We start from the raw sequence: 14085 nt of genomic DNA on the forward strand, positions 1-14085 counted from the left end.
TTGAAAAAAACTAATAGATTTTAATAGATATTATATCAAGTGATATCATTGTGTAAAAGTATGTATTACTGATTGCCACAGACACAGGATTCCCTATTTCCTTGTACATTTTATTGTTTTGGGAATGAAAATGAAGTGAGCAACTGGACTGGAGGAAGTGATTGCTCAGTTTTGAATTGTGTTTTTTGAGAGCCACAGTATCTGTTTGTAGTGGTAGTGGTTGGGTGGTTTGCAGTTTGCAGAGCTCTGTTTACTACTTCAAAGTCTTATGTTGGAATTGTTGGAGGCGCTGATAGTCGAAAAATGTGACTAAATGGACTAAATGGATTTGAAACTGTCTGGTGGCTGTTTTATTCTAATGATCATGTGCCATCATCAGAGTTGGCAAGTAGCAGAATGAAGGGAAATTAGTACTGGACATAGCGTGATGTATCCTCCATCATAGCATTATTAGATGCAGTATTTCGTTTTAATCTAAATGAACTGTACTCGTTCAACTTCGTGCAACTGATGTCTTAAGGAAAGTTTACTCACAAGAAACTATTTTAATTTGGAAGAACATGCTTTTTTAAGGGTGAGTTTCAAAATAACGTTCATGAACAGTGTTGTACTTCTGAGATGTACATTTTCTTTCTTTCTTTTCATTTCTATACATTTAAAATCTATTTTAATTGGTTCCCTCTGTAGTTACTTATTTATATATAATATGCCAAGATTGTTGTCAAGTTTCTCCTTTTTTTCCCTTTTGTGTGACTGTGGATGGAAGGGTTTTTGTAATTATTTAAAAGTTATGGGTTTTTTTCAAATCGAAGAATAGCCAATAAACATAAAAGCAACTTTCTTAAACTACTGTGACTACAACCATCCCATGAGACAAATGATGTGGGCTCAAAAATACTTTTTAATCTTACTAGAACATTGCATGGTTATAGAATCTTCTCTTAGTGTTCTTTGTGATAAATCATGCAGGAACCATTGGTATTCACATAACCATTCACAGAACATTATATGGAGATGTTCTTTAAAGGTTACATGAATATAAGTGAAAACCTTCATGGAACATTACAAAAATGTTTGCATGGTCATAAAAGGTGTGACATTTAATATTAAACCAAAGCTGAAATTCAGTGGCCTATACATATCATCAATGCATAATGTTTATATATCATGCAAAATAGCAATTATACAATGGTTCTATTTCACCATCTGTTGTTACCATCAGTCCTCCAAGCTCTCCATTCCTGCTTTCCAGTCATACTTAGAATCATAGGCGCTCAGATGGTAATTCCCATATTTCCCGCAGCACTTGAAGGTATCACATCTTTGTAGCGCTCGCTGTGAGTGAATGTCCCTATACACATAATCGGAGACGCACGTACACACACACATCTGCTGTCAAGTGTGAAAGTCTGTCTTGGTGCTTTACTATCAATTTTTCACTTTTACTCATTTTATTGATTTGCCTTTCTAACCGAGAGGAAAATATTGTCCCTCAGAATGTTGACAACTGCGTTTGAAGACCGGGCACCAAAGTCAGGTTTGCTGTTGAAGTAACTCAAGTTTATAACCGGGAAAAAGAAAGGTTATTTTTCTGTCGGAGACTTTCACATAACGGTTTTTTTTTTGTTTTGTTTTTTTTTCTGTGGGACGAAGAGGATTTTATTATTATGTCCGAGTGGAGGATTTGCGATGACATCTAGAAGAAACTCAGCGAAACTGAAGCTTCGGCGGTCTTTCAGCGAGCAGCTGCGGAGCTCCACATCCAAAGCCTGGGATTTACTCTGGAAGAATGTCAGAGAGCGGAGACTGGCAGGTCAGTTGCCCGCTACAGCCCGACCCTTGCCCGCTGAAGCAGTGTAATGTGTGTTGAGTGGAGGGTTAACCACTAAATACTTGGGTCAACTTATATTCTTTATGTTAAGGTTTGGATAGCAATAATCTGAATGACATTTGCTTTAAGAGTGATTGAAGTGGTTCAAAAGGGTAATTTTATAATGCGTTTTAATTTGTCTTAGTAGCCTATTTTTTTTTCTGTAATGGTAAGGATAAGCCGGTTGTTAGGTGCATGGCAAAGTACATTTATCTTAAAATGGATAGTGCATGTGGTCCAATGCATTCAAGCTAAACAATTAAAATGTGACACTTTAAGTTTTAAACAGGATTGTAGTCGGTCGCTGTTGAGTAGAGCTATAGCGACCTAAAATCCCACCGATTTTAACACGTCTGAACACTCTAATAACCCTTTGCACTCGTGTAGAATTGGCAGGTATTGTACATGAGGCTATTCGTTTTTAAACACCATAGGCTATTCCATTTTAAATGAACACGAGCCTGGTTATGCCGCAGAGTGGCGCTGATGGGTAGTCTTTGCACTTTGAAATGGAAGGGACCCTTGAGTCCTCAAACTTTTATCATTTTTCCATTTGAGGTTTAAAGGTTTGTGTTTTAAAGGTATCCACATGCTCATAAATCCCCTTAAATTAACATTACAACACATTTAAACAAGTGCTCCTATCTATCTATCTATCTATCTATGTCATTATTGTTATTATTATTAGATCAGTATTATAGACAGTTTCATAGTCTCATACTCTCATGTTAGATGGATTAAAAGTTTACCTCCTTGCTCAGTTTGGTAATATGAATACCTGGCAGTGAATAATTGGACTCAAGTAGTTATCAGTGCGACTCCAATGAAATGGTCTATTCATTTCCTTTAACCTCTTAAAATGCATCTGTCTCTCGGAAGGACAAGACACATTGTGATGCTAAACATTGTTCAGTCACACTGAACTTTATTGTTTTAAGTCAAGTCTCTCCAAGCGGACATTATATTTCAAGCATAATGTGTATGAAATTATGCACAAGAAATAGAATGTGAGGCGTGCTGCCATTTAAAGAATGATATTGCGGATAAGAATATTAACTCAGTGAGGCAATTTCTTCAAAGAATCTCAGGGAGAGAAAATTGTCGTGGAAATTGATTGTTGAGCAAATAATTGAATTACAACAAACCGTTGTCTTCGAAGAATTTATTTAACAAAAGAATAAACAGAGAAGTACTACAACAAAAATATTTTTTCATTTAACTATAAAGCTACTTTGGTACAAATTTGAGAGAAAAGCTGAAAATGTGGCGGTTGATGCCTGGAACAATGATTCTGTCAGCTCAGAATGGTGAGTGTTGAGTGTGTGAAGAATGGAAATCAATCATTTGTGCAGTAACCTAAGTCTACCACTGGGTGCAGTCAATTTATCACAGCAGCTCCTCATGTGGGAAATCCACATAATTGCAAAACAGACCAAGTGCTTTCACTTTGTTTAGCAGGATTCAAAGATCTTGGGTATTTTGTGCATGAAGTTTGATATGCGGTGGGCTCAGCTGTGCACCCCGCTGAGGCACTTTACTAATGTAGCAGCTGTGTCCTGCGTGGTCTGGATATTTGACACATTAATCTTGCATTCTTTTCCATATACAGTTTGAATCTCTGTGATGTGTGCCATGCATCTGGCAGTCTCTGCAGTCACGAGGCCTTGTGCTGCTTATGTACACACAATAAAACAAATGAATATTCTTATGCTTTTTGTTACCCTTGCAAGGAAGCTCTCTATTTTAGTTGGGTTTTTTTTTTTTGCTAGATGTGCTACAGATTCAAGGAAAATCAGAGGGATCAGGGAGAAACCTTGGATGTGTACAAAATTCAGGCCAGGTGTTTTACCCTGGACAGATTATTTCTAGTTCATCAGAGATGATCTGGCCAGTCAACAAGGAATAAGAAACTCATGTGTGTCAAATCACAGGTGGTGGCCTATTTACAGCCAAAAATTGATGGATGGCAGCTGCATCTGTAGGTCACTCTGCAGTAAGCAAATATTTAAAAAGACATGGTGGGCTTCATCTACTTCTGTGTGATTAATAGGCGTTAACTGTGACAGGTTAACTTGAGAATGAGAGCTAAATACTGATATATGTGAGCTGTCATATTAAGCTTTTTTAATAATTGGGGAGATATGCATGAAATCCTTTTACACTGTAGGAGTTTGACTTTGAGTTGTGTCAATCAACTCCCACCAATTAATGAAAAGGACATTGTGAAACGCCATTTGAGAAATATTATTTTATCTTAAGCTGAAAGTTTAAAATATTCACCTTGTGAGTTTTACAGTCTGGAGCTTTTGGGTGAATTAGAAAATATTACATTCATATAAAAAAAACACTTTATAGTTTGCACAAAACTTAGTTACAATATCATTGTGTGCAGGAGTACAATCATACAATTTATAGCTTTTGATGGCATGTTACTTGGCATTGTGTATGTTAATCTCATGAGGACATCAGTTACTGCTCTCGCAGTCGTCACAGTTATCTACAAGGCGCATTATTGCTGTATTCCCATATCCTTTTTATGTCAATCGCTGACAAATTGTTCTTGAGCATGATGCTGAAAATCTGCAAGTTTCAGAAACAGACTCCTTGGTGAAATTGTGTACATGTATGTTTAAGCTTTGTAGAAATATGCAAAGCAGTACATTATTACACCATGAATAACACAACACAAGCCTTAACTGTGAAAAGGCACTGCTAAGGCAATGTTAAGGTAAAAATGAAGAAAAAATTGTTGAGATTGTTAACGAGCAAGCTGCCAATTATTGTGTTTCATAGTGCATAGTAAGTTTTGCTTCTTTGGAATTATAATTAGCCATATTTGTCAAAGTGCTCAGCCAGAACTAATCTCTCTCATAAATGGAAATTATGACAATGCCATTATATTTAAATTGGATATAATGTGCAATCTATTCACCCCCAATTTTAATGCAAGAAGCATATTGTCCCTCTCCCATTTCCTATTTATTTCCTTTCACATGTATATTTTTACTCATATGATTCCTTAATAATTGCAAGATTATGGTCTGAATAATTATGCATGGAGTGATCCTCACTGTGTTGAGTCACAATTGCAGTGGGAAAAAGGTTTACAGTAGAGGGGTGGTGATGGCGCATAGATAAGATGCTTGCCTTTGGTGTGGGAGACCTGGGTTCGATTCCCACTGTGAAACATCCACCATTGTGTCCCTGAGCAAGACACTTAACCCCTAGTTTCTCCAGAGGCGTATAGCAATTGTAAATTGCTTTGGATAAAAGCATCAGCTAAATGAATAAATGTAATGTAGAGCAACACGTCATCAAAGGCTTTAGGTTACCCGCAGAGCAGCTCAACTAGTCTTGCAGTATTAAAGTGTGATTTACTACCAGACCTGAGCTCATATATGTCACGCTGGTATGATTCTTAACCACAGTAAACACAGCCACACCAGAGCCAGAGCTGCCCAGTGTAGATTACATGTTTGTATGCTGAGTCAAATCACATCAGAGCAGTGTCTAAACCCACCTCCATACTCATCATCTGTGGGTCCCAAACTTCAACTTCCTGATTCAGAATATAAGTTTCCCTTTTGTAATCACACCTGACTAAGTGATGGTGAGAATGAATAAAGGCTGGACATGCAACATGGCTTCATTTGTCATCGCCCAATTATGTTTACTGGCTTTATTGTGATGAACAATAAATCCACTCTGTCAAAGTGGCGGGCATCTTACAGCGCCTTGGTATGTGTGTTTGTAATGTGAGTCTGGATTCCTGTTGCCATGCTGTATAGTAATTGAGCTCTGAAGCCCAGACAGAGGCGTGTTGTAACAAGTTTGATAAGAGCTGGAGTCACTGCACCTGACACACAACACTCCCACTAAGGACACAACACAGCCATTTTTTTCATGGCATGCAGAACAAAGTTAAACACAGGGTCATTCAAAGAGAACACTGGAGATCTCACAGCTCTTTCACAATCCCCGCTGTGGTTTGTACTGACAGAGACAAAAACACCATTAATCTCATTCATTACGATGTTGCATAGCTGTAGGTAATTGATTCCGTAATGTGATACGTATGATCCACTCCGTGAGTTTCTTCGTCTAGACGGGGAGGAAAGAAAACACAGAAATGGTTTCAGGACAATCACACTGTTGCCAACATGCTGCCACTTATTTTTTAGCATCTGACACCTTAAGTTATCCTTCTACAGTATGTATGAACACAGGTGTTTTTGTGAGTAAAAATTTGCCACCGCCCAATGAAGTCATCTGAATAGTGTCACACCACCACCTAGTACCTTAAAAAAGCAGTCACATATTTAAATAGCTCCACCTTGGGGTGTGGAGGGGGTCATTAAACCCAGGAGGAGTTTATGAAAACGTGCAGCGGGCTCTGAAGTGTGCTACTGAATTGTGGTCTTTGTGAGCTTAAGCTAGGGTGGATTTTGCCAGCCAGAGAGAGAAACAGACAGGGGCTGTGTTTGACTTGGGCGCTTGCCCATTTGTGCTGTATTCACACGTATGGCGCCATGCTAATATTACACAGTCAAACCTGTATGCAGAGACCAGGATGGTCACAAGGAGAGTGGCAGGGGCCCTGATTGGTGCTGGGTGGGTCGGCTTGTGCGGATGTGGACTTATTTCAGGTGTGAGGAGATTGTTGTTCCATGTTGTAAACCAGCTGATACACATGGATTTTTACATCATAGAAGTGTGAGTTTTAGTTTTCATTAAAAAAAAATTGTCCCAAATGATATAAATTGTTTTTGCAACTATTTCTCATGCAGTTGTTTTATGCACGGGTACTCATTTTTGTTTTAACTACTAAATGTAAAGACATAAGCTGTATCCCATATATATAAATCTAAATAGGTTTTATATGTGTGCGTTCCCACAAAAAAAGGCAAAATTGTTGTTGATGGACACTTTTCCCACAATGCAATGCACGTATATTAATGGAGGAGCTGCTCAGAGCTGCAAAAAATTAAAATAATCTGTGGATAGTGGCAAAACAGCTCCTGAAAGATCATGAATTGGCAATGGTTGCAGTTGATTCTTTTTTGTGTGTGTCCACAAGCATTTTGCCATGACTTTAACTCATATATACAAATACATTTTGTTTCCATGTTTTTGTAAATCTTTTTTGACTTTACACCTTTTATATTACTTACTGGAAGTACAACATGAAAAAGCACACTGTTTTACGTAACTGCAAAAAACAGTATAAAACAATGTGTATATAGTAATAATTACACATTATAAATTTAAAGCTTTTAATTCTTCCAACCCATGTTTTTTTCTTTTTTCTTTACAAGTTCATTCAGTTTGGTTTACATCTTTTGCTGTTTATATTAAATAGAAAAGCACATTCTCCTGCAAACTGCAAAGCCTATATACCATGATCATTAGTATATGGTAAATGCTCGATATTTTTAGTATGTAGTAGGGACTAGGGACACAGCGTCAGAAGAGGCTATAATTCTTGTCACGTCAGAACTGAACAGATTACATGCTGGAGCCTGGTCTTTCTTTTTGTGTTGAGTAAAGGGGATTTAGGTAACTCATATGTATTCAAGCTAAAATGTTTTTTCCCCCTGAGGTACTGACACTTGGAGGAGACCTGCTGAGAGGCCTTCCTGTGGCTGGAACTAGAGGTTATGTGGTGGGAGTGGGGGAGCAAAAATTTGCATTCTCAAACCAAGAAAACACTCTCCCACTTTTTCTCTCTCCTCTGTAATTTTCTCTAAAATGGCACGGACTCACTCTCGCCCAGTAAACTTGGCACCTGTGTGACCAGCAACAGCAGAAGAGTTGTTCTAGTGCAGGGCAGGTCCAAAACCACTATTTTTGTAAGCCCTCCCACACCCCTCTTTCTTCCACTCCTGCTCTCCTTAGTCAGTTCATAGGCATTCCAGTGGTATTTATATTTCCCTCCAGAGCAGGGGGAAGTTGACAAGCGTTCACACAGACATTGGATTCAGCTCAGCAAGGTGGGCAGTACTCCCACTGCTTCCTTGCCATTGGCTTCCCTGTAGTCACATGCCCTGCAGAGATAAACTGAAGTGTTGAAACTCCTCCCCCTCTGCCCTGCTGTCCTTCTCAGCTCACTTCAGGCTTTTTTGCGCCTGGATGTGAAGTTTTCTGTTGGTAGGAGAGTGTGTGGGTGATTGTGTATCAGCCAGCGGTCAGAGGCTTGTTTGGGATACAGCGTTCTAGATATGTTTCGCGAGCTCCCAGAGTCCGCAGGCAGCGAGTGTCTTGGGAGTATGACCCCAGAGACACAGGATATCTACCTGAGAATGGACCATCACCGCAGACGCTCTGGGTATAGACTAGGCAGGATTATTGCCAGGCAGCAACTACTCAAGAAGATCGCTGGAGGTAGGAGAGGTCTTTGGATAGAAGTGACAGTTTACACTGTCGTTCTTTTGATTGGAAATCAGCCCTTTTTTTTTAGATTTGACTGAAGAGCCAGCTGTTAGGTAGTCTGTTTAAATTAATCCTTGTTTGTCATACTTCCAGGAATGCTAGGATTAACGGCTAAGTGAGCTGGTAGAATAAACATGTAGTGAATAAAAGAGTCTGAAAGAGAGAGTCTGAATGCAGCATGACCTGGTGGCATGTGATTAAGGACATTGTTGCGTTTGTTTGGGATGAGCTGATTACCTTTGTCAAATGTTCATATCTCTGGCTTTTTTCCATGTTCACTTGTTTCCAGAGAATGGTGGAATTCAGTAGAAATAAACTTTGGAAGACAAATATAGTAGTAACAAAGTGTTTCTGTGCGTATGTGTGTGTTACTGCAGATAAAGCCAAACTTGACCTTCAGTCAAAAGGTAGTCATGGGTGCAGTTGTGGTAAATAATTAGTGACTATAATGAACACTTATAGGCAATAAGCTGTAGGATCTGTTATGTAACAAGAGGTAAACCCACAGTGTAAACAAGAGATATCAATAAATGTCTGGTCTGACAGTATCACAAGCCCTCAGCTCATTTGTGGACTACTGTATGTACCCAGGATTGCAATAGTGGTGCTTTTTTTTTTTTTTACCACAACATAGCCTGGCATCCCATTTATCTTTCTTCAAGCCCAGTAACCTCTTGCCCTTGCATTTACCTGATTTAAGGTCAATTCCGGGAGGGGCAGGGCAGCATTACAATGGAGAGGACAAAGCTCTACCACTCCTGCTCCCTCCTGCAGGTTTGAGCAACATAACGCTGGATCAAAAGGTGGCTGCATTTTAAGAAACTTCAGCCATCAAATGGCACCACACAGCATAGTTCTCCTCTCAATCCCACTAACGTGAGCATGAGTCAGATAATGCAGCCTCTTGTGTGGGCCAGATTTCCTGTATCACCACAGAGGACTGAGGCAGCGCATGATGCATGTTTTCTGATTATGACGATGTGAAGGATACAGAGAGCTTACTGTTGGACTGATGTGTGAAGATGTGCTGGAGCTGTATGTACTCTTGTTTTCGAGAAGAAATCTTAATGATATGATGTTTGCAGGCATGTGCAGTCACGTAACCTGGCATGTGCTTTCAGATTACAGATGTCTGGTTTGACAGCAAACCAACAATTTAGGTCATCTGGGACAAGGACTGAAAATACATACATGAGCAGGTTTGGGGATTTTAAAAATCTAAACTGAAAATAATTTTAACAGCTTTTACACGTATGTTTATTGTCAACTGTGGCAATACTTTTCAATACAATGTGCTTTGATTTCACAGTCTGGGTCAATTTGTTAGTAATATGACAGTGACAATTGACCTCTTGATTTAGCTAAATATTAAATAAATAAATCACAGCAATTGCTGCAAAGGTAGAAAAATAATCTGTAAAAAAGCTATACATGCAGAGGTGTGCTGCATTTAGCCAGTGTGTAGATGTGTTAAAATGTTAGAAATGTAGGCCACCTACATTAACTAACAACAAAAATGAAAGCTGTAAACCACAGTAAACGTTAACTTTCCAGTGACTTAATCCCACTTAATACCGAACTGTTTGTATAAGAAAGTGAATTCATACTTGATTAATGTTCCTTACACATGCTGCATTCTACATCTGTTTTCATTGGCTGTCTTAAGTACTGTGATTATGCCAAATGTTGGTAATTGTAGTTTTTTAATGTAACTTGCACTAAATGCCTTAATTGGGCAATTTTGTTGCAGTGTGGATCTTTGTCTTTATTTTATTATTACATGAATCTTATTTTCTTTTAATACCTCATGTCTCACCTTGCGCGATGCATACCTGTTTGAAATGCAAGACATAACAGTGAGGTATTATTTTAAGGAACTGACTGCAGGGTGTTCAGTGCCACAGGATTGCTCCCCATGTATTGCAGTGGCTCCTGCATTCCAGCTGGCCACCCCTGTTGACATAGGAGGTTGAAAGTGAGTGGGGGCCATGGTGATGTTACTCACGTATTGTTTCACCCGGAATTCCAGGGAAGCTTGTGGGGTCTTAGTCATGTTTCCGATTTAATTGCATTTCAAAGCCACCAGATTCGCTACTGACCAGGACACACTAAAGACCCACATGTTCCTATTGTCCAAAAATTCTGACCAGTATATCTCATTCACATGGAGAGTATATGGATATAAATACACAGCTGTGTTAAGTAAGATGGAAAGAAACAGGCATTCGAGGGCTGCACAGTGGGATTGTTGTGTGAGAGGGCCTGTTTTCATTGTGGAGGAATGTGTCTCCTTTCCTTAAAATATTCCTCAGATTTAGAGGAGTATTCCATACTTCATCACTCTGGAAAGGCTACTGTGTTTCTGCATCTCTCTGCCCCGTCTGCCTCAATTGCTCCTTGCTCGGCCCATCTGGAGAGCAGATTCTCAGGATTTCGTATTGATCTGTTGTTTGTACTCCTGCATTTCGCTTGCTGTATGTGTCCAATACACCAGTAATCTACGCATATTTAATGTACTATTGAACACAGATCATCATTTGTGAGTCAAAGTGCTATTCATGCCAATTTCTAACAAATCACTGTCCGGCAATTTTATAGCAAAACTGCTTTTATTTTTCCAATGCAAAATTGTTTGACCTTTATGGTATATGCTTGTGAATATGGCTCTTATAAATAATATTTATCTATAATATTCAGGTGTCGTGGGGGGCATTTTTTGCGCTTTCATTTTTGCTTTGAAAATCTTTACCATGTAGGTTTTGCTACTGGATTTGAAATTTATGGACTATCAGGAAATGTTGAGATGTATTGTATGTCTCATACGTGACATTTGACTTTCAACAAACACCAGAATTAAAATGAATCATCTAATAGTAATATGCCCATATACTGTATAGTTTTCTATCACATATTTATTGCATTAGATGATGGCTGGCTGTTTTCCTTGTGCGCCAAGCTGGACTAAAGTGAAATCCAGACAATTCAGAGACTGTTCACAGACCATTTTAAGGCTGCTAAAGTGTTCCTGTTTAGCCACGTAAAAAGTCCTGAAAACTACATCGGGGCTTCAGAGGAAACCCAGCGCGGCCGGATGCTACACAACTAAAAGCTTGCTGACTGACCGTGGCTGTTTTTCCCCATTGAGGAGCTCTTGTGTTTCGCACAAGAAGCTCTGTCCAGTGTGACCCCTCCATGGCCCTTTTTCATGGCTTATTGACCTCGGTGCAGCCCAGCGGGCTCCGATCTCTGCCCTGGAAAGGCCATTAGTGCATTCTTCTATGGTTGAGGATGTTGTGCATCTCTTTTCAAATGACACAAGTTATTGCAGTTAAAGCTGTGTGCTTACCATGAATCTGTCTGTGTCCTGGAGTTACAAAGCGTGCCTTTTTTTTTTTTGGCTATCATGGCTGAGAGGCTTGTGGTTAACTTGCAGGCATGTATCAGTGTTTGTACTGTACATGCAGAGTGCCATCTTACATTGCTGTTTGCTTAGTACTACATTATGTACATGCTGTATTGCATTTTTATTTCATTTTTTTTTTTTAATTCATATTTATTTTTTTACTATATTTAACAACATATACTGACAATGCTTTTCATACATTGCTTTATATCACGGTTTGAGAAGAAGTTTGATGAAGTTTTAATTGTCTGTAATGTTTAAATGCACTTTATCAACAGAGAAAACCTACTTAAGGAAAAGCAAAACGTTTCTGAGCAGGATAATAGTGTGTAACACTTACACATAGATTTTGAATGCTTAGCATATTGAGGACATGAACACTTCAGTTTGTTAAGAGGACACCCTCTACCCTTCTTCCTCTGTTCCTCCTCTGACTAGTAGATGGATAATTGTTAGAAAAGGGTTTTTGTATTGTTCTGTCTTTTGAGTAGTTGTAACGGTAAAAAAAAAGGCTCTTCATGGTGAGGAATCTACTTAGACGTTGTCCTCTCCCACTCAAGACTCCCCTCTCAAAAGTACTAAATTGTTAATCAATGGTCTGCTCCAACTTGTGGCACGTTAGATCATCTGTGTGTGAAACAAATATAACTGCTACTTCATTCAAATGGTGGTTTGATGATAAGTGAAGATGTTTACTTAGTACACTCACAGAACCCGTTTATCTTTTATTCATGAACCTCTCTGTTGTAGATGTGATTGTTATGCAGATGTTGTTTGCTACATTCAGAGGGCAGTAAATAATGCTGTCAGTGAGAGAAAGGCAATTTTGACAATGTGATTAGCCTGTCGACAACCTGTAGCACTACTGTCATCACACTTCAACTAATTGAATCTATATTTTGTACTCTTGTTTCGTGCTTATATTCTGTGATGGTTTGGCTTACTAAATACTTAATACACATAAGGGTATAATTGCTACATTATGGCGTTGCTGTGTCCCAAATATATACTACATACACATTCTAATCAAGTTTGAGTATATGTGGAGGGTTTAAACTGGGAAAGCGAAATGAAAAAATAAACTTTACTCAAGCAACTAAGTACTAAATTTTTTTTGAGGATGCTGTCAATGGACTTCTCACCCACAAAGGAATTGAAAATTGAATACATCGTGTGGTGAGCCAGCGGGGAAAACAAAAGTAAGGATAAGTATATCTATATATTTTGCTATCTCTTTTTGAAGTTTATTTGGCAATGACAGTCCAAAATCTGTTTGATTGACGCTCAGTGTCACATATTTTTACATATTTCTTTTCTTATTTTCAGTTTTCTATATATGGTGTTGATATTTTATATATATTTTAGTATGATGCACATGCCTCTACATACTTAATATTTTTCTTATTTTGTATTGTAGTTGTCCTTATATTTCTAACTTTAACTAGTTTACCGCAGGGATGAGTAAATTGTTTCTTATTCTGATGTATAGTTTCCTGTTAATATAAAATGGAAAAGTAACACATAATTATGACAATTAGTATGTAAGACAAACTGTATAGTTTTAGTATTTAGTGTGGGTTTGGGACATTTCATGTTCTCTTTGTATAATTGCCGTGTGTGTGTGAAAGGTTATGTGAATGTGTTCTATGATAGACTACGGACCTCTCCAGGGTACAATTACTGATCAAAGATATTTCTGAAATCCTAGAGTCTGCTTGTTTTGTAAGATAGATAGATAGATAGCAGGACCTTGTTTTTGTTGTTGTGATACTTTTTCATATCTCCCAACCCTGCTCAGCTGGACAGACAAACAAAATAAACATATGTAGTTAAATCCAGATGCCACAATACCAATGAATACACACTTAAGAAAGCTTAACATTTTATGTCAGATACATCCCCATATATAAATTACTAGATCGCAGATAAGCTACATATCTGATACTGCTCTGAGTGGTTCTTACTGTACATACCACAAATCACCAGCCACTATTTCTGAAGCCTGAACAGTTAGATGGTAGCCATTGGTAATATCCCACCCTACTGCTGAATCTTCTAAAGGCTGGGAACAAACTGGTTCATTCCAACCAACCTCTGCTAGGTCACACTCATAAAGCTCTTATGTAGATTCTCACTTTTTGCCTGTAGGTGGCATGCTGAGCTTATATCATGTAAATCACTCTCCTGTGCATGAACCAGTGTTATTCCTACTCAGTCAGGGTTGCTGACAGCTGCCACATGTGCAGGGCTAATCATTTACTAAGAGGAGATTTTAGAAATGCCTTTGCTGCACACTGTAACAGGAACAGAAAGTCACATATTAACAGAGGCATGATGGAAAACGTCTCCTGTTCTCAGGTCTTTTACATTCCACAGATTAGAA

The 14085-nt window shown here is 38.5% G+C and overlaps 1 protein-coding gene across 5 annotated transcripts in view; it reads left to right on the plus strand.

Moving 5' to 3' along the window:
* stard13b (StAR-related lipid transfer (START) domain containing 13b) overlaps positions 1-14085 on the plus strand; it is a 60146-nt gene that overhangs the window by 24696 nt on the left and 21365 nt on the right. The window contains exon 3 of one of the 5 annotated variants that reach the window (XM_046073206.1): positions 1654-1813. The exons of 1 other annotated variant lie outside the window; for it this stretch is intronic. In XM_046073206.1, the coding sequence (XP_045929162.1) occupies positions 1690-1813 (124 nt within the window). In that variant the 5' untranslated portion in view covers positions 1654-1689. Of the gene's footprint in view, positions 1-1388; positions 1814-7842; positions 7861-8051; positions 8252-14085 lie in introns of those variants that run through there. 3 more of the 5 variants (XM_046073205.1, XM_046073207.1, XM_046073204.1) reach the window with 3 other exon arrangements.

The sequence above is a fragment of the Micropterus dolomieu genome, linkage group LG17, assembly GCF_021292245.1.
Source record: "Micropterus dolomieu isolate WLL.071019.BEF.003 ecotype Adirondacks linkage group LG17, ASM2129224v1, whole genome shotgun sequence".
Taxonomy (NCBI): domain Eukaryota; kingdom Metazoa; phylum Chordata; class Actinopteri; order Centrarchiformes; family Centrarchidae; genus Micropterus; species Micropterus dolomieu.